A 22459-nucleotide genomic window follows, 5' to 3' on the forward strand; every position below is an offset into this window, starting at 1 on the left:
CTAGGGGTATGCTTCCACATGTCAGGAGAGACCCTTCTTAGTGACAACTGCTGGGCAACAACAATCAAACCACGAGTAGGAAAAATCACAGGATAAGCATTTTATTCATTCTTTTAAATAAAGGATTCAAGTTCCAAATCCAAACATGTATATCTTGAGTATGGAAAGGAAATGTTATAAGGAATGCATCAACTATGGAAAAGTAAAGTACATCGAGCTGTAAATGCAAGAAGAAATGCAATGTGGGAAAAATAAATGTGGTAAAATAAGTCTTCAACATGTCTAGATATTTCTGTGCAACTTCAACTCATTGAAACTGACAAGGATAACTACTACTTATCCTCTTGCAACAAACAAACACAAAGTAAGCACTATATTATGTGGGTAAGAAAAAGTGGGTAAATAGAAGAGAAGTGCATGGATCAATGGAATTTTCCTACTAGCATTGACATTTATCTAGCATATGCACATAGTAAATCTCTCACCTAGGTGCATTGTCAATGTAATTTTTGTCTAGTATCAACATTTATCTTTGCTTATACATATAGCAGATCTCTCAACTTAGTTTCATGGATAAAAAATTAAAAATACAACAACAACTAAACCTTTATCTGACTAAGTGGAGTCGGCTATATGAATCCCCTGTCATTGGGTTATTTTTACCATATCCTTATATATATTTAGATGAATTTTATCTTATTTTGTTATTGTTAATTAAATCTTATTTGATCTCTCTTTTTCTCGATTAATGTGTATTTGTCATGGTCTCACATCACCAAACTAGGAGATTTATTAGTCCTTTAAGTACATGTCTATATCATCTTAAACGCATCTCTCATAGTTTTTCCCTTAATAGGTGTCATCTTCACTTTCTCTCTAATGTTTTCAGTTCTATAGAAAAAGGTAGAAAGAGGAGCCAAAGCAATCTTTAAAAATGGCTGAATTGACACTTGTTTGTATGTCTTACCAGACTGATTAAAGTATTTAATTTGGTAAAAGGGTAACTTTCATTGCTAATTACTATTTTTTTTATAATGACATACTGAATATTCATTAAAGGTAGTGAGTTGATAGGGGATCCTTTAGGAGACTTGATTAAAGGATCGTTGATCTTGAGTTGGGTAGCTAAGTGTGTTAAGAATTATACTAGATATATGGTTAGTGTCATATAACTGTTTTTTAAAAGTGGTGCGTTGTTAGGGTTCTTTAAGAGGCTTGATGAAAGGATGATCTACTTCAAGAGATGGGCTATTAGATGTGGTAAGGGTTTTACTAGATGTATTTGTAATGCCATAATGTATTCTTTTTAAAGGGATTGATATTCAAGTCAATTCTCCTTGATCTCGGATCATTTAGTATTTTTCAGGACACGTGCAACTAGCATCTATATCTCTTAAATATCTCACAATAATGGTGGCGTTTTATTTCATCATGTCAATATAATAAGTCATGGCGCTTATAAATTAAATAATATCATAATCTAAGTTGTGATAGAGAAAATATGATGGATGAATTTATTCTTCTGGTCTATATGATAAAGAAGTTATGCATGTGATGATATTTTTTACAAATAAGGATGATAATATATGGAAGTATCCGGAGAAAAACTAATTAAATGCCAAAATTTAAATGAATTAATAAAGTAAACAAAAGTAATATTCAGAAAGAAAACCATGGGAGTAGTGGGAGTCAAATCTATGTTGAAGTTCCATTTGATTTGTGGCTTGATCAGTTGGCAGAGACCTCTCTCTTAAAGTTTCAATCCCTTGTAGCAGATCTATAGCAATTTTTGGACCAAATCGAAACTAGTTTCCACTGCGATGTGGGCTTGGACCAGATTGCAAGTTTGCTTTGTACCATATCCTATGAATGACATCTGATTGATTCAGTCTTGGTCTCATTTCGAATGGAAACCAGATTAGCTCTTCCTTCTGTTTCTGTGTAGTCACAGAAGTTGAGAGGGTAGTAATATATTAGAAATCAAATTCTTCTTGGTAAAAGAGAATGAGGCAAACGACAATAAACTAATTAAAATAAACCAAATCATGGCCTATTTTTTCTTTTGATTCTATCTAAAATTATTATTTATTTTATCATTTCTAGATAATTTAGTCAATTTTTTTTTATCAAGTTTTGGAGACTGTTTTGTTAATCTCTATGAATGAAGCCTCCCTGTCAATGATTTAGATAATTCAATCAATAATTGTTCAAATTTTCCTTTGGGATTTTTTCACATTCATTTTTGTAAGACGCCAATTGAGGCAAGCAGTCATATTATTGCTGGTGGAGGTGTATGGACTTATCTTTTGCATCACATTAAGTCTTGTTACATTGTCGGCTTAAGCACAAAATCCTCACTTATGATACATCAGCATGGGTAGTAAGTGCATGCAAAAATCATTCGCAAACTGGTGTCTACTCATTTTAATGTTGAGGTTGATTTCTAAGTAAGGGTGTCAATTTGGGTGGGTCAGGTCGGGTTGGATTTTTTTTTTTTAAACCCAACCCAAACCCAAACCCGAACCCGAATTCAACTTGAAAGCCTTAAACCCGAACCCGACCCGAAAACCCGATTCAAAATTAATTTTTTTTTTCTTTTTTTGTTATTTTCCCTATAATTCTTCACTTTTATCTCAATACTCCATCATTATCATACTAACATGGATATTAATATACATAAAAACATCTTAATTTTCAAAATAAAATTTGATTTAACTCTCACAAATCCACTAAATCCTAAATTCGGTTCAACCTGAACCCGACCTGAAAACCCTTCAACCCAAACCCGAAAATGGCCAATCCGAACCTGATTTTTTTCGGGTCAACTCGAGTTGGGTTGTCGGGTCGGGTTTATTTTTGACAACCCTATTTCTAAGCCATGATTTATTAATTCTTGAGCCCCCGATTATTCATAGGGGTAGGAACAACTTCAATTGCCTAATTCTCGATTTCATGCCTGTAATCTTCATTCCTCATCCAGTTATTTCTAAAAAGATTTTCGATTCCTCATACTTTTATAGAAGAAAAATTTGTTCAGAACTTCACCAAGTATTCATAACCTATCGGTTATTAGGTTTTTGGATAAGTTGGATATAATCCATATCTTTGCTCCAACTTGAGGGGTTCTGTTTTGTTAGACTAATTTAAATTGTTCCTATCAGACATGTATCTTATCTTCTCTACTTATAGAGGAGTTTCTATTCTATAAAGCTAGGCCCTATCTTTCTGGCACTTCTCATTTGTTATGGGTGTTTCTTGTGGATTATTGCTCATCTGTTATGTGTAGTTTTTATGGTTATCCAATTAATGCTTATTATCAGGTTATTTATAAGAGCTGTGATGAAATTGAAAAAGATAGACAATGGTGGAGAATATCTTTTTTGTCAGATATTCTTATGAAAAGCAGCTATGGATCTGCACTGAAAATTTTCTTCGGTTCTGAGGGTATCAACGTTAGTCAGTTTGTAGACTCTGCCTTTGGGCAATTAAACACATTCAGATATACTTATCTTGAGAAACCTTCCTCGTCCAACAATGATAATGTTGGTTCAGAACACACTGAAACAAATAAGTTTCCTGGTTCATCCACATTTCTGCAGCAAGATAGCAGTCCACAATCTTCAGGTTGCTCCATAAATAACTCAAACTTTGAGAAAGAAGTCACCCCTGTTCCTCTCCAAAATGTTGAAGGAAGATGGTCCTTCGAAAAACAGGATGGTAGATCTGATCCACCAGATGAGTATTTCTGGAGAACTTTTGCAGATAGTATTAATCAGACTGTATGCCAGAAGCTAGGCTTTTCACTTCCTGAGATTAAGTTTTGGGACGGATTTGATATGTTAAACAAGGCCAGCTTACAATTGCGCACAATTGCAGAAAAAGAGTATGTAGAGTCTGGATTAGCAACACCTGAAGAAGTGGATGATGATGAGAAAAGGAATGACCAACCCTCAACTAATGGTTCCAAGTATTCAGTTTTGGACATAGATAAAATATCAAAAGATGTACTAAGTCAAACAGATACAATATTTGGCGCATTAATGATCCTCACTTCCGTACTCTCTAAACAAAGGAAGGATCTACTGTCATTACTTGATAGTAGCAATGCTAATAATAAAGACATCTCCAAGACTGATGATGAAAATGTGGAAGATTTTCAAAATGAAACAGGAAATGTAGCTACAGAAAGATTTGCATTGGGAACACAAAAAGCTGATGAGATGAGGGAACTTTTTTCGTGTGCTGAAAGTGCTCTGGAAGCCTGGGCAATGCTTGCCACTTCATTGGGACGTAATAGTTTGATTAAGTCTGACTTTGAGAAGATCTGCTATCTTGATAACCCCTCCACCGATACACAGGTGCATTTGCAACTGCATAATTATATCATCTACTTATTCAAAGACATGATTATCATCTATTTTAGAGAAAAATGGATAGTAAATGTATCTTATTTTCGAGGATAAATTTTAACAAACAAGGATTTGTAGGTGGCCATATGGCGTGATTCATTGCGGAAAAGATTAGTTGTTGCCTTCCGGGGTACTGAGCAAGTATGTTGTTTTATTAATTAATGAAATCGCCATTGTTTTCTCTTGCTAGATGGTTTTTGATGTTGACAAGTACTATGGAACTTGCATGTGAAATTGTGTTATTTGTCAGTCAAAATGGAAGGATCTACGAACGGACCTAATGCTACTTCCTGTTGGGTAAGAGCTTAAAATATTCTTAGTTTTCTATTTTTTTTATATATACAAGTGTAATTCTTGTCTAGGTTCTTACGTGTTTTTTTTACAGAATTTTGATGGCTTATAGAATAATTTTTGTATTAGTAGTTCATATACTATCCTAAAAACTCTGACGTAAGACATATTTTCTCTAGTATCATTTTTTCCCCAGATTCGTGAAGTAAATCACTTATAATAATGATTACGTTTGAGTTTTTTTTAATGCCCCATGACACAATACATGTAAGATAGTAAAGAAAGAAATGGGTATATAGAGGGAAAAAAATGGGTATATAGAGGGAAAAAATGGAAATAATGTTATCGATTCCTTTAAACCAAGGATACTACCACTAGAATTTTCTATATTGCAATTTAATTTAAATCAAAGGATTTGAGCTAATTTAAAATTAAAGGTTAATAAATTTGTTCATATTAGCTATATTAGACATTTGAGCTTTGATAGAGTGAAGATATGAATAATTGTTACATGATTTAGTGCTCTGATTTTCCATTTTCCATCAAATCATATAGGCTCAATCCTGAGAGGCTAAGTGGTGACTTTAAGCAAGAAGTTCAGGTAATTGTGTAAGTTCAATCTTTTAAATTTTTGCTAGTCTTATATCAATTTATGAAATATGTTTATTCTATTTGTTTTAAAATCATTTTTTTTCTTCAATTTGCCAGGTTCATAGTGGCTTTCTCAGTGCTTATGATTCGGTGAAGAATAGGATAATGATGCTTATTAAGCTTTCTATTGATCCTGAGTAAGTCATTCTTTTTTGCAAGTATTATAATATTAGTTTAAAAAAGATCACTTTTGTAGAGTGCTAGCAAATATGCATTTTTACTGGTTTTTTTTTATTTCTATTCAATATACTTGCATTATGGTGACATTAATTTCAGTAGATCTATTGTTCAAGGTCATTGTAATCTCCAAGACTAACATAATTACCGAATTTATTAGTTATTGTTTTGAACTCTTCTCTGTAATAAATATGGTTAATTTATTCATAAAAGTTTCAATTTTCTATATGTGAAAAAACGAGGATTAATCAAGAAGGTTGTAATCTGAAATTGGAATATCCATATTTGTGTGTGTGGGTGGTCTATTTGTTCATAGTCATTGTAATCTCCGAGGCAAACATAACTACCTAATTCTGTATGTGAGAGAAATCTATTTATTGTTCATGGTCATTTTAATCTCCAAGTCAAATTTAACTATCTAATTGACAAGTTACCATTATGGATCCTTCTTTGTAATAAATTTGGTGGTTAATTTTTCTATAAAATTTTCAGTTTTCTATATACCTGAAAATAAGAAAGATTCAATCAAGAAGGTTGTAACCTGTAAGTGATATATCTCTGAACTATTGTTCACAGTCATCATAATCTCCCAGGCAAACATGACTACACATTTATCTGTATGTATATATAAACTCACTTGTGTCCCCTAATGGTGAAGCTGTTGCAGCACTATTATGTGGGGAAGTTCTTTAGGAAAAATGAACTCACCTTTAATGATTAAGGAGATTAGTTCATTGCCAGGATTTTTCATGAGAAACACTCATGAAATGCCATTCTCTAGACATTTCTTTAGGTAATGCAGCCATTCCCCTCATCATATGTTCAGTGTTTACATTTTTGTGAAGATGCTATATGTTTTTGCTTGATCGTCATATTTATTTTGTTTGATTGTAGACCCAACACTCATTAGCTAAATCATCTTGCACATTGCAAATGCTAACCTTGTATCATTGGCTGCTCCACTTGATCCAACAATCCCTTCTTTTTTTTGTTGACCTTGTATCATGAGAATCAAATGCATCTAAATAAAATACAATAGTGTGTTTGACTAGGTTGCCACGGGCAAGTTTGTTATCTCTATATTTGAATTATAAGCATGGTTTAAAATTTTGATCCGTGTGGGAGTTAGGGTCCCGGATCGGAATGATATGTTTTCGGTATCATATTTTGCAATGACAATACAATTTTGATATTTTTAAAAACTTTTAAAGATAAGTATATATTAATTAAAAATTAATTTTATTAATATTTGATTATTAAATATGTTCACTATTAATGTTATATTTGGAAGTGTTGAATTCATTTTAGTATTTTTTTATTAATTTTTTATAAAAAATATTTAAAAAATAAATAATTTTTAAAATTTAAAATTATAAAATTATTTGAAAATTTTGATAATTATAAAATTATTTAAAGGTTCAATTATTTTTTAAATGTATTTGTAAATTTTATTTTTTTAAATTTATTTCAAATTTTTAAAAAATATATTTTAAAAATATATTAAATTCATATTTATTTTTTAATATTTATTAAAAAATTTAAATTTTTTTTATTAATTTAAAATTTCAAAATAAATTTTAATATTTTATAAATATTATTAATAATATATTATATTTGTAATAATATATACAATTAATTATTTATAATAAAAAATCTATTTAAAAAATTTTAAAAAATTACAAAAAAGGCCTATGACCCCACAGCTGTCGTGGGGTCACGTACCCTCTGGGACCTCATGATGGCCTCGCGGTCGCTGTGCTAGTAGGGTCCTAGTGCCACGTTGCGCGACAAGTAAATACCATTTTTGGGTGGCATGACTCGGTATTTTAATTCATAATTACAAGGGATATTTTTTTTATATAAACATATCTATATTGTATATGCTCGCCATTGGTTCACTCTACAACATGAATAAACAACTATAACTCATGCTGATTGCTGATCCACAGCATGTAACCAAGGTGGAGTATATTCAAAAGAAAAGTGATGTACAATATTTACTCTTGTTTATGATATCTTGGTGGAGTTGTCATATCAGTGAACTGTTCAATAATTAATTAAATTGTTTTTATTCTTCTTAGATTTGGTAATGGAACTTAGGAAGGTACTTGACCTGCCTCATATTTGCATGATAGTCCTTATCCCAAGCATATTATTCATAGAATTCATGTAGTAGAGTCGGTAAGTAAAGGCTATCGAATGGTATAGGAAGCAACTTAGACTGATATTCATGGCAGATAATAATAATCTTCAAAAACAAAGGAACTCAGTTTTTTTCTTTTAAAAAAATTTGCAGTATGTTGTCACTGCCTTATTATTATTGTTATTTTTTTCTTTGTGACAGGCCAGAAGATGATCTAAGCATACCCACATGGCAGGTTTATGTTACAGGACACAGTCTAGGTGGTGCACTTGCTACCCTGCTTGCCCTCGAACTTTCGTTGAGCCAAATGGCAAAGTTGGTAAACCTTGTTTCAGTATAATTGGAGTATTCACTCCCTACTGATACATTGCTTTCACATTTTAAGTCAACGTATCTTTACCTACTGGTAAAATGTTGTCACAAAAAGTGGAGACCTGATTAATTCAAAGTTATTTGACTTCTCTTATCAATTATTTAAAGTCTGAATAGATCTAAATATCCCAAAATCGGAGGGAATGACTGATTCTACCTAAGACTTACTTGGATCAGACCATTGTATTCTTCTCTTAATCAACCAATAGAACTGCGTTCTTGCTTACTTGGCTGATTTCAGTGACACATGACAGTGGCTTTGCTTACCTAAGCCTTTTTTCAATTTAGGTTTGCTTAGTAGTTATGTTTTCTCATGATAATTCATTTGATAATGCTTAATTTTAGTTTGCCCTTTTCAATTTTATATTTCTGTTTCTCATGATAATCTTATGAAGCCATAATTTGGCCTACCTTTTTTGTGATATGTCCTCAGATCCAACTTATATGCATCTTAAGTGTTTATTTGTAGGCTTGGCAAACTATCTGTTACTATGTACAACTTTGGTTCTCCTCGAGTTGGTAATAGAAGGTTTGCTGAACTCTATAATGAGGTATGAAATTGGTTGTTACAACTCTAAAGAGAGGTAGATGATGAGATATATTGTTTGTGCCCTCCACTTCTACTTACTTGGATTAGCCTGTAGTTATTAATCCCATGGTCAAATGTTTAATTAATTCCAATATGATTCTGCACTACCAAATGAAATTCGTCCACTCTTTTATGTCCAGTATCACTATAACTGATATTTTATATGGATGTATAAGTACATAATAACTAGTAATAATTGAACTTTATTAGATCTATATCATTATATATTCTTTACACTCATCAATGATCCTACTGGCTGCAGGCAATAATAAAGATAAAAACACCTGACTAATGCCACACTACTAGGCAGTTTCTGGGACATTTAACTTCTGAGATGCAGAACCTAGAAAATATTTTAATCATATTTTAATTGATGCTTGATCTTTTTTGGTCAAAATATCAAATCATCAAGAATGTTGTCCCAACTATTTAAGGATAGCTACATCAATCTTATCCTTCGATTGAAAAAATAGGGTTGTGATTCATGCTCATAGGTTTACTTCTTGTCCTAATGCAACCATCAACCAACTGGCATGGGTGGTTTTAGTTGTGGATTAGTGCTAACTATAATTTCACTAGTAAATTTTTGAAGAGATCTACAGTTCAACTTTCATGTTCTTTTATAGTTCTGTGAATACTTCCTCAAGATATCTGTATACGTTTGCACGTGCAGAAAGTCAAAGATAGTTGGAGAGTTGTGAACCACAGAGACATTATTCCAACAGTGCCTCGTCTTATGGGTTACTGTCATGTTGCACACCCTGTTTATCTTGCAGCTGGAGAGTTGAAGGGATTGGTAAGTAACAGGTTATATGTATGAAGCCATGCAAGTTTCTTATAGAACTACTTTCTTTTTGGTCATGCTTTGTTATGGAATAGCCATTTATATGTGTGTCATAATTGTTAAGATATTTTGTTGTTAAATATTTGCCATTCAAAATTTTAGATTTTGTCTTGTTAGAGCTATTACCAACATAGTATCAAAAGCTATGAACCAAAAAAAACGTAGTATTAAAAGATGAATATGGGAAAATCTTCATTTATGACATTGTAGTGTTTGCTTTTGGTTATTTCTGTGGATACGGTTTCACCTGTAACACAACTGCATTTTAAACATAACTTGTTTCCATAGGGTTCAATGGCTGAATGTGTATCCAACTCATCCATAGCTCATGTTTCCAGTATGAACATGTCATCCACCAACTCTATATCTAGCATGCAACACATATCTTTACTCGACTCTGAGACTCTGCTACCATGTTATTAGTTAGGTCTTGTAATCTTGGCTCAAATTGTCATGATCTCTTTGCAGCTGACCCTTTACTCTTGGTAGGCTTGTGTCAACAGCACACATAACTTCTACTCTTGTTGATCACATGTTAATACTGCTTTCTTAGTTGGCTGAAATCTAATCTTGATCATTTCAGTTGAGATCTCTTCATTGATCCTCCTTTCCTCAATAGTCACAATTTAGCATCAACATAACACCTACCAATCATGATGTCGTCATAAAGAAGATGATGAAACTATCACCCATTATTCATGCGCAACATCATGAAGTTTGACGATGAGTCTTGGTGGAGACACAATTTCTTCAATTGACTTATGAGACATTGTGATCCCCTCGTAGCTTCTATACCTGTGGAGTAAATGAGAATTTTTGTAATATCTTAGGTTGCCTCTTCTACCTATCTAAATTAGAATAATATTTTCATTAGGATCCTCGTGTACCTGCATGTTTGTAAGTAGCATGTGATTTTGTTAACTAATGCTTTCTCTACAGGTAGATAGGGAGTTTCTTGGGGATGGTTACCAAGGAGATGTAATTGGAGAGGTCACCCCTGATAGCCTTGTAAATAAGTTTGTAAGTCTCATCCACACTCACCAATTTACTGTTTTTCTGCAGCTTTATACAAACAAATGCTTAGATTCAAGCCAATTTCATTTTGACTATCATGAGTCTTATATCCTTGCTGTAAATGCATCCTCTCTTCTTCATTCTCTTCTTGTATGGCTGACATTTCTACAATCATTACTTTGGATAAATGCATAAGAATATAATGGCTGTCATGGTCTAAGAGCGTATGACATTACTTGCTTCATTTGTTTTGACTACCTATGACAGATGCAAAAATATCTGAATGTTTGACCTATTTAAGTGAGATTCTTAGGGGGTGTTTGGTTTGGGTGCAGGAATAGGAATGAGAATGGGTTTAGTCATTCCAACGTTATTGTTTGGTTTATAAGCTTGGATTAGGTATCAATTCATTTTTCAAAACTTTTACCTATAATACATCAATATATAAAAAAAAAGACAGTGTCTGGTGTCTATTGATGCTTTCCCCATTTGACTCCCTCCTAATTGCCACACAACATTCCTTTGCATCAACCCTTTCCTTCTCTGCTCTCTGCCAACCCATCCCTCTCCTTCTTCTCTGCCTTCGCTGCACCTTCCCTCTCCAATTCCATGTGAGAGAAGGCACCTTGGTCCTTTCCTGAACATGTTCTAAGTTCCTTCGAGCAAAGCATGCCAAAGTTTTGATTTTTTTTTTCGGTTATGTACTTCGACATTGATGCATTCCTAGTGCACGACGGTGGAAGACGGGAAAGGGGGTTCGTTGCTGATGGGAAGGGATGGCAGACAAAACGAAGAGATGGCAGTAGCGGACGACTGTGAGCCACGAGCCTACGATACGATGACTTGCGCTGGAGAGCCGATGGTGTTGTCGCACATGACGTGGTTGTTCATCCGTCGCGAGCGAAGAGGGGAAGGAGTGATGGCTTAGGGCAAAAAAAAGAAAGTCTTTTATTGGACAAAAAAATGAAATAATATATATTTTTTTAAAACTCTGCCCGTGGTGTAAAGAATCGGGAATGAATTCTAAACCACCACTTTACTTGGGTTTTGTCCATTCCAAATTATTTAGGAATGATACCAAAATTTTTAATCCCAAATCCATTAACCAACCACCTTGTATTTCTATTATTCCATTCCCTCATTCCCAAATCCTTAAATCAAATGCCACCTTAGTATCTTTCTTTCCACATTATATGGAAGTTGCAATTGCCTTCTCATCATGCTAATAACGATTTAGTAGATTAGCCTTATTTTCAGTGTCACAAGGTACTCCATATCAAGGTTTCTTGTCCAACATGGACCGTGTCATATTTGTACAATTGATGAGGCAGTAAGTTGATTTTGCCATGAATAAAGTTGGTTTGAGCGGCCTATTACCTAGTGTCAGATCTCCAATGATGTGAAGATTCTATTGAATCCAATCAAACCGTCAAGAAGGGGAAAACTTGTATCTCCATTCTAGCAAGATGATTGTCTTATTGTTCCTTTTGAGGAACTTGCCCCTTGAATGACTTGGGCCATAACAACTCTTGGAATCGAATGGGGTCACCATTGTCAATGCAGTAAATCATATCAAGGAGCAATTTGAGTTCTTGATTCCATTGTCAACTCCACCCATGACGAATTAACCCATCATGGTCGGTCCCAAGTCTGGATAAAGGAGAAGGACTGCGTTAGGTTGTCAGCCAGTGTTAAACTATGACAAATATTCAACGAATGGATCCATTAAACTATTGTGTTATTGCTAGGTTGTTCTCTAGAAGAAACTCATTGCAGGGTTTGACTGTAACATCTCGGCAAGGATCGTTACATCTCCAAAACTCGGGTGTAGTGTTAAATATGCAAGAGTTCACGTTGCAAGTCCTACTGTAACGTATCGATAAAGATTGTTACATCTCTATGAGAACTTGAGTGTAGTGTTAAATAGACAAGAATTCTCGTATCATAGGTTAGATTAGAATAACTATTATAAGAAAACTAATAGTTTAAGATTTGGAACATGGAACATAGGAATCCTCACTGGTAAAGCAATGGAGGTAGTAGATACGATGATTAGGAGAAAAATTAATATTTTGTGCATACAAGAGACAAAATGGGTAGGCGAAAAGGCAAAGATGATAGAGAACTCGGGTTTTAAGTTATGGTACACAGTAAAAAGTAAAAAAAGAAATGGAGTGAGTATTATTATAGATACTTCGTTAAAGAATGAAGTTGTAATAGTTAAAAAGGGAGATAGAATTATAGCTCTCAAGATAGTAGTGACGAACGAAACTATTAATGTAATTAGCATATATGCACCTCAAGTAGGATCAGATGAAGATACCAAATCAAGATTTTGGAATGATCTAGATAAAGCATTATAAAATATTTCACCAAATGAAATAATTTTAATAGGAGACGATCTAAATGGACATGTCAGAGTGAAAAATGAGGAATATGAGAGGGTGTATAGGCGTTATGAGTTTGGAATAAGAAATGAAAGGAAAACTATATTGGATTTTGTGATAACATATGACTTTATACTAGCTAATACATTTTTTAAGAAAAAAGAAGTCAAAAGTAGGAATAATAAATCGCAAATTGACTTTCTTATAATTAGGAAGAGGGATAGAAAAATTGGTAAAAATTGTAAGGTCATCTCTAGAGAAAGCTTAACTACCCAACATACGTTCGTAGTGTAAGGAGATCGGTGGCCGGCTTGAAGGGGGGTTGGATAGACGACACCCTCAAATCGATTGCTTCCTACACTCGTTAGTATGCGCAACGGAAATACAAACTAACTACAAATATGAAAGCTAAACACTAAAGGAAAGAAAAACAAGCAAACCGCTAACACATTCGTTTAACGTGGTTTGGAGATTAGGGCTCCTACTCCACGGTGTGTTCTTGAGGTGGACGATCCCGATCCGTCGGTAGATTAGCCCCCGGCAAACTCCGGCTATCTCAAGTAGCTCCTTGTGGGTGGAGAAACCTCACCACAACACTCACAAACACTTGAGAACAAGTAGACTACTAATTAGGGTTTATCACCACTAATTTCGTCAGCTATAACCAAGCTCCCAAGGCTTGGTTATATAGGTCACGAGTTGGAAACCCCGCCTACCAGTCGACTGCTAAAACTAGCAGTCGACTGCCCTTTGTGGAAATTCGACCATTACATCCTAACGGTTCGATACCAGTCGACTGCCAAAACTAGCAGTCGACTGATCCACACAAATCGAGCGAACAGAAATATTCTGTTTGTTGCCAGTCGACTGCACCAGTCGACTACACCAATCGACTGCTGTTTTCAGCAGTCGACTGCTACAGTAACTGCTACAGTACTGCTACAGTAATTGCTGCAGTAACCCCTAAACTTAGGATTTTATCCCGAGTACAATCTGTTAGGACCAAAAGTAGCTAGAGGGGGGGTGAATAGCTCGTCGCGTGCTCGTTGCTCGGTGTTGCTTGTTTCTTCAAGAATGCGCAGCGGAAAATACAGAAACAAACACAAACACGCTAACACTAGGATTTTACTTGGTATCCACCTCACAAGAGGTGACTAATCCAAGGATCCACACCAACGCACACACCCTCCACTATGAATAACACTCCTTTATGGTAACTACCAAAGGCGGAGAAGCCCTACAACACTCTCAATACAAGAAGAAGAAAGGGAAATACAAGTTAAGCAAAAGATGCAGTAAAACCCTAACCCTAACTTCTTCCTCTTGCAATAGATCCGCCTCTTGACTTGAAAGCCTCCAAGAACCTTCAAGAACTGGCGATCACGTGCTTGTAGAGCTGTGGAGGAGCCGGAATGAATCTGAGAAGAGCTCGTAAAGAGATCATCACACGCCTGCAGCTTTAAACGACGCGAACGGTCGGATCCCGATCGATTCGAATGTTCCCGATCGATCGGGAGGCTTTGGATCGATCCACGGATCGATCCGAGTTTCTGATCCCGCTGGATCGATCCACGGATCGATCCGTGGATCGAAGCAGCGTCCCAATCGATCCACCGATCGATTGGGACATCTGATCGATCCGGATCGATCCGAGCTTTGTTATTTGGGGCAGTGCGGATCGATCCGATCGATCCGGATTCAGATCGGATCGATCCACGGATCGATCGAAATGTCGAAACCAAGTCCCAAACATCCCAACCAACATTCGGTCAACCTCGACTTGTACGTCACGCCTAGCATCTAGTCACTCCCTCGACCTGCTAGACTCCTTTACCAAGTGTCCCATCCCTTTGACTCACTGGACTTTTCTCTGCAAGCATCCGTCAACCTTCGACCTACTGACTTTTCTTCACGCCAAGTATCCGATCAATCCTTCGACCTACTTGAACTTTCCAACACCGGACGTCCGATCATCCTCGATCCATCTGGATTTTCCTGCCTAGCTTCACTCACTGTGGCTTTCACCTAGCTTCACTCACTAGGACTTTCACCGGCTTCACTCACCAGATTTTCACCGCTTCACTCACCAGGATTTCCATCCCAGCTTCACTCACGGGACTTTCATTTGCCTAACATCCCAGCTAGACTTCCCAATCAAGTATCCAATCAACCTTAACCTACTGACTCTTCTTCAATCAATATCTTATCACAAACATCTAAACCTAAACCAAGACTCACTGGTTACCCAGTCAACCTTGACCGAGGATATGCACCAACAATCTCCCTTTGATGTTCGACAATACCACAATAACACTTACAATCCCATATGTAGTTAAGCTAATCCCATAGCTTCCTTCTTCACGCCACTAGGTAATGAAGCATAAATTAAGCTCTTCATTCTCCCCAAGAGGGCACTCCCTCTAGGTAACGAAAGCCTAACTTACTCCCTTTCACGAGTCCTTTCATTCTCCCCTATGACCTTCCCATGTAATGAAGGACTAGGCTTAACCATACATTCTCCCCATCGGCACACATCAACCCATCGTTGGACACACATCAACCCATGCTCCATTCAGGCACACTTCAACAAATCCATTTGTTGAAGACTCTCCCCAAGAGTTGCTCATCGTTGTTCACAACATCACTCGTTGTGATCAACACGATAATGAAGGTCCCATACCCTTCATTTATCCTTAACTTCTCCTCAATGTTGACAAATACCCAACCTCGAGCATTTTCAACCACTTGAGTGTCCACTTGAAATAATGAGGATATCCACCCCATTTTCCCATTTCAAGTTTAAATGCTCAACATTGAGCAAGTTCACAACGAAGGTTAACCACCTTCAAGGTTCATGAAAATAATTTTCATGTCTTTAAAGAGTCCTCCCTAAAGACATGGTGGTAACTTCGCCATTGCACCAACAATGACTTGGAATCCTAAACCTTTAGAAACCCAAATTTAGAAGTTTTGAGGTTCAAATATTCAAAATTTGAAACAACCTCAACCGAAACTTCTACTTAGTCTTCGTTAACCAATCCATCCTTGTTTTCAACATGAAAACACCCTTTGTATGTATACAAATGTATTTAAGGGGTTTGGAATGGTTACCTAGACTCAAAGAGATTCAAAGATGCTGAAATCAGGCCTTCCCCAAAATCAGCAACTTGGATCGATTGGAGTTCGGTTCCAATCAGACCTTTCAATCGATCCACGGATCGATTCAGACTCCGGATCGATCGGTGATCGATCCAGCGAGCTTCTGCTCGCGGAATTGCCGTTGAATCGATCCATGGATCGATTCATGGAACTCAATCGATCCATGGATCGATCGGAGCTCGATAGTTGCTGAAATTCCATTTCAGTCAACTTCGAAACCCCTAGAAAATTCTACAAAATCCAAAATTATGAAATTTTGTAGACATTATTTAGGGCATACATAATCATGGAAAATAGCTTTCTGAAAATACATCATATTTTCAAAGATTGACACAAACTTGAAAGCTTGCAAAAACTTTAGTGTTTTCTTCAAGTTTGTGTCAACTATTCAATGGTGATTACTATCAAAAGATAGCCTTCACCAAGGTTTTCCAAAACATTTTAAAACATTTTCAAAACCAATATCCCATCATGTTCCTTGGGCATAATGCACATGGCTTGTACATTAGCTTTCCCAATGATGGGAAAACACATAACTATGTGTTTTGATGAACTTAAAACTCAAAAGAATGCACTAAATCAACATCTTGAGTTTTGTTTATCATCCTAACATCTCACTTGTATATAATATGCACTAAAACACATATAAGTCACCTTATAGGTCTTTGTGAGATGTAAGATTTTGGTTTTGCCCTATTCTAGGGATCATGCATATCTATCTAGGCATTTTGAGAGGTAGACATCCACAAAGGATGTTACTTGTTGATTTACTTGTTAAACAAATGTCACTTGTTTATTCCACCTGTTTTAAACAAATGCCACTTGTTTAACTAATGCCATATGTCCTTAAGAAATAAACATAATGCATGATAATGTTATGGCATACATCAAAATAAAATAGCTTTCAAAAGAAAGATTCCTATAACTACATGATGTATGTATGACATGACATGGTATTTTTGTATTTTTCATGATAAGTCATGAATGCAAAATACAAATAAGATTAAATATGATGTCATGGCATATTATGAGCAAACAATCATGGCAAGGTTTAGCATAAATAAAATATACCTAGATTACCTATCTAAGTATCGTTAATCTTAGCTAATCCTAAGACTTAAACCCTAGCTTGCCCAAAGTGCTTCAAGAAAATGCCAAAGCCTAAGTTTGCATTTCTTATTCCCTTGATTAATTTATGCCAATTAAAATGAACATGTCCTCAAATGTTGGCATATTCCATTTTTCCTCAAGAGCAGCACTTTTAAATTTAAGGCCCGGATTGCCTTAAATTGCCTAAGAGCATACCAAAAACCTAACTTGATAGTTCTTATTAATTTTCCAATATGTGCCATTTAAGATTAAAATCAAATCTTCCACCATTAGGCACATTTTACTCTTTCACGGAGTAAATAATAGGTCCATTTCATTTTCAAAGGTTAACTAAACCTTGAAAATGCTCCTTGAGTGTCAATTTCCTCAAAGTTGGGTTAACTACCCTTCTAATCGGAGTTGACACTCTCTAACCCATCTATGGGGTAGAGAAGATGCTCCTAGGAACCCAACACCTATTGGTGCTCCTTGGATGCTCTAGGTACTCACTAGGAATAACTTCCCTAGATACCTTCCTAGTGACCTTGTTGGGCTTCTTAGAAGCCTTGGTCACATTTTCTAGGTCAACTCTAGGGATAACCTCCCTTGTGACCTTGTTTGTGACTTTCTTAGACTTCTTGAAGTCTTAGTCACATTTATTGCAAAAATACTCTTAGGGATGACTTCCCTAGTATTCTTGGCTTGATCACTAGACCTAGGGTTTGTTCCATAGCTATATGGAACTCTATGGTAAGAAAGCACATCCTTCTTAGCCTTTGGTTTGTATCCCAAACCTCTATGGCCATTAGATGACTTTGTGCTCCTAGACCTAGGTTATGCTCATTTTGCCCTATAAGGATATTTTCCATCCTTTTTAGGGTCTTTTCCATTTTATCAAGTCTTGACCTCAAGACTTGATTTTCTCTCACTAAGTCCTTAGTATTTGACCCATGAGCATTTTTGTTTCTAGGCTTGTATCTAAAATCCTTAGAGTTTTCGCCTAGATTTTTACCTACAATCCTAGCCTTAGGTGTAGTAGTTTTAGCATGAAAAGCTATATGTTTTCTTTAACACTATCATGCTTTCTATTTTCATGGTAAATAGCATTAAAATGATAAAAGTTAGAACCATCATGCTTTTACCATAATGTAAAGGGTAGCTCAATAAATGTTACCTTCTTCTTTACCTGAGGCTCCCCTTGCCTAGTGCCTCCTTGAGCCTCGACCACCTTCTTCCCCTTGGGGATCGGTAATGCCCTTTGATTGCAAGAGAAGCGCACGATATGCTCCTCTTCTTTGTCCCGGGGTGGTCTCCTGGGCTTCTCCTTGCCCTTTTGCCACTGACCCTTCTTCTTCGCCAAGTTGGGACACTTGCTCTTGTAGCCCACTTTTCCTACACTCAAAACATATTATATGATTTTATTTTAATCAAACATTTATACCTTCTCGTGTAGGGATGACACTTGCTCCTCCATTTGCTATTTCTTGAATTTCTGAGGTGGCACCATCTTCTTCTTCTTCACTTGACCCGGAGTAGGCTTCTCCTTCTTCTCGATCCGGCGTCACCAAGGACGCTCCCCTCAATCCCAGAGGTGGAGGCTTCATCATCTTGAATGTGAAACAAGGAGTATGCTCCTCCTTGTTCCCTTCTGCATTCCTCGAGGATGAAGCTTCTTGGACCTCTTCTGAGATTGAGTATCTCTCAACCTCGGGGTCCTCCTCTTGGTCTTGCTCAAAGAGTCACCCTCTTGGATTCTTCACGATCTTGTACAGTGGAGGGTCTCTTGAATTGCGCCATTTGCTCCAAAGCTCCTTGGCATCTTGAATTCTCCAACTCGAGCCAAGATGTGGCTAGGCAATAAGTTGACCGAAGCTTGGTCACTGTCATTGCCTCGCCTTTGAATTTCTCCGAGCTCCATCGCTTTTCTTTAAGCTTGCCCGAGTTTGTTGGAGCTTTGCCTTCCATTAGAGCAAACCATCGCTTATCTCCATCATAAGAAAATTTTCGATTCTTGATTTCCAAGAATCGAAACTCGTAAGTGTATTGGAGCCACCTTGATCAAATCCAAGTCCATCTTGAATTGCATCTTGAAGTCGAGCTTCTTGAATTCTTTGACTTTGATGAATTTGCTCAACTTCTTCACCCTCTAGCTTTTGTTGTTATGCTGACCCTTCCGGCGATGATTCCGGTGAAGAGCGGCCTCGATACCACTTGTTAGGACCAAAAGTAGCTAGAGGGGGTGAATAGCTCGTCGCGTGCTCGTTGCTCGGTGTTGCTTGTTTCTTCAAGAATGCGCAATGGAAAATACGTAAACAAACACAAACACGCTAACACTAGGATTTTACTTGGTATCCACCTCACAAGAGGTGACTAATCCAAGGATCCACACCAACGCACACACCCTCCACTATGAATAACACTCCTTTACGGTAACTACCAAAGGCGGAGAAGCCCTACAACACTCTCAATACAAGAAGAAGAAAGGAAATACAAGTTAAGCAAAATCTTACAAGATGTAAGAAAACCCTAACCCTAACTTCTTCCTCTTGCAATAGATCCGCCTTGACTTGGAAAGCCTCCAAGAACCTTCAAGAACCGCGATCACGCGTGTAGAGAGCCGTGGAGGAGCTGGAATGAATCGAGAAGAGCTCGTAAGAGATACCAAGACCACGCTCGCCTTTACAACGCCGACGGTCGGATCCCGATCGATTCGAATGTTCCCAATCGATCGGGGAGTTTGGATCGATCCACGGATCGATCCGAGTCTCGAAAGCGCTGGATCGATCCACGGATCGATCCGGCGCTTAGCCGCGTCCCAATCGATCCACCGATCGATTGGGACATCTGATCGATCCACGGATCGATCCGTGGTCATTTGGATAGTCCGGATCGATCCATCGATCGATCCAGATCCGGATCGATCCACGGATCGATCCGAACTTGGTTTTGTCCAAAACCAAGTCCCAAACATCCCTAACCAACATTCGGTCAACCTCGACTGTTGGTATGTCATGCCTAGCATCTAGTCACCCTCGACCTGCTAGACTCCCTTACAAGTGTCCGGCCAATCCTTCGACCCACTTGGACTTTTCTCTTGTCAATCCCTTCGACCTACTTGGACTTTTCTTTCACGCCAAGTATCCAACAATCCTTTGACCTACTGACTCTCCAGCCCGGATGTCCGATCATCCTCGATCCATCTGGATTTTCCTTGCGGCTTCACTCACCGGGGCTTTCACCCAGCTTCACTCACTAGACTTTCACACCGACTTTCCGGTCAACACTGACCCACTTGACTCGTTTCCATCAGCCTCACTCACCAGGACTTTCATTTTGCCTAACATCCCAGTTAGGACTTCCCAGTCAAGTATCCAGTCAACCTTGACCTACTTGACTCTTCTTCAATCAATATCTTATTGTCAAACATCTAAACCTAAACCAAGACTCAGCTTGGTTACCCAGGTCAACCTTGACCTGAGGGATATTGCACCAACACAATCTCTCAGCACTCGAACCCTCACCCTTATGACTCACTTGACGCTTCTTTGCAGCCTTGACCTCTTGCCTTCAAGCCTATTTCCTTTGGCTCTTGTCCCTCGGATGCATTCAAGCCTGCAACTCGTCTCCAATGTCATCCTTCGCGTATACCTTGAAGTCTCTTCTCTCGGCCCTTGTCCTCGTTGCCTTGTCCAAGGTCCCTCGGATGCTCCATCCTTCACCGGATCCGAAGCCATCAACCTAAGTCATATGTGTATCCTGCAAACCTGCACAACTCAAATACACATATCAAATACAAGGGTGAACCTAACTTAAACCGTTTGCCCAAACATCAAAACACATGGTCGCACGGACCATTGGGATTGCTCTAACAAGTAGTATTGCATATATGCCTCAATCATAGTAGTAATAGAAGAAAAATATACACGATTTCTAAAAATTAAGTGATGGAAGTTAAAGGATGGGAAACAAAATATATTTACGGAGAATGTATGAGTACAAGCATTAGGTGAAATATACGGTGATTTTAATACGACTTGGGATAAGATAGTATCAAAGTTGAAAATAATAACTAAGAGTGTACTTGGTGAGTCAAAGGGGCATGCACCGCCAAATAAGGAATCTTGGTAGTGGAATGAGAAAGTACAGGAGCAAGTGAAGGAAAAACAAGCATCCTATAAGAAATTATATATTTGTAAGAATGAGGAAAACTTAAAAAAATAAATAATAGATAAGAAAGAGACTAAGAAAGCAATAAATGAAGTAAAAAAATGAAATTTTTGAATGATTATATTAGAAATTGAATACAAAAGAAAGAGAAAGAGGCATTTCTAGAATAATTAAAGTGAGAGAGGAAGACAAGAGATTTTATGCAAATAAGATATATTAAAGATGAATGCACTAGGGTACTAGTAAATGATGGAGAAATAAACGAGCGGTGGAAAATATATTTTCATTAACTTTTTAATGAAGATTTGGGTGACCAAATTAACTTAGGTAATTTAAATAGGTGAGTATAGAAATTTAAACTTTTATCATAGAATTCAAATGTTATCGGTAGAACAAGCTTTAAATGAGATGAAAAATGGGAAAACCATTAAACCAGATTATATTCCGATAGAGGTATGGAAGTGTCTAGGGAAACAAGGTATTTAATGGCTTATAAAATTATTTAACATGATATTAAAAACGAAAAAAATATTTGATTAATGGAGGGTAAGTACTCTAGTTCCTTTATATAAGAACAAGGGAAACATACAAAATTGTACAACTTATAGGGGTATTAAACTAATAAGTCATACTATGAAACTTTGGGAAAAAGTAATAAAAATTACGGTGACCGAAAATCAATTTGGATTCATGATTAGAAGACCAATAATAGAAACTATACATCTTTATAGACAACTAATTGAAAAGTACTGGGAGCAAAAGTAAGATCTTCACATGATATTCAAACTTAGAAAAAGCCTATGATGGAGTCCCAGTAGTAACATATATTTAACTAATTAAGGATATATATGAGGATGTAACGACTAAAGTGAAGACTTTAGGTGGATTAACTAACTCATTTCCAGTATAGATACGGTTACTTCAAGGATCAGCTCTAAGCTCCTATCTTTTTACACTAATCATGGACGGACTCATTGGACACATTGAGTACCGTGGTGCATGATGTTTGCAGATGATATTGTTTTGATAGATGAGACACGTGAAGGAGTAAATGCTAAACTAGAATTTTGGCGAAAAATACTAGAAATGAAAGATTTCAGATTTAGTAGAGTAAAGACAGAATATATGAAATTTAAGTTTAGCAATATTATACGTAATGAGACAATT

General features: G+C 36.7%; 1 protein-coding gene across 2 annotated transcripts in view; it reads left to right on the top strand.

Moving 5' to 3' along the window:
• The window catches only part of LOC121996843, a 45457-nt gene that overhangs the window by 20564 nt on the left and 2434 nt on the right, over positions 1 to 22459 (top strand). Inside the window, exons 8-16 of one of the 2 annotated variants that reach the window (XM_042550973.1) lie at positions 3321 to 4358; positions 4488 to 4550; positions 4660 to 4706; positions 5256 to 5301; positions 5409 to 5488; positions 7873 to 7986; positions 8513 to 8594; positions 9306 to 9428; positions 10416 to 10496. In XM_042550973.1, coding sequence (XP_042406907.1) covers positions 3321 to 4358; positions 4488 to 4550; positions 4660 to 4706; positions 5256 to 5301; positions 5409 to 5488; positions 7873 to 7986; positions 8513 to 8594; positions 9306 to 9428; positions 10416 to 10496 — 1674 coding nt within the window. Of the gene's footprint in view, positions 1 to 3320; positions 4359 to 4487; positions 4551 to 4659; positions 4707 to 5255; positions 5302 to 5408; positions 5489 to 7872; positions 7991 to 8512; positions 8595 to 9305; positions 9429 to 10415; positions 10497 to 22459 lie in introns of those variants that run through there. The other variant, XM_042550974.1, reaches the window with a different exon arrangement.

Source organism: Zingiber officinale, chromosome 6A, assembly GCF_018446385.1.
Source record: "Zingiber officinale cultivar Zhangliang chromosome 6A, Zo_v1.1, whole genome shotgun sequence".
NCBI classification, from domain to species: domain Eukaryota; kingdom Viridiplantae; phylum Streptophyta; class Magnoliopsida; order Zingiberales; family Zingiberaceae; genus Zingiber; species Zingiber officinale.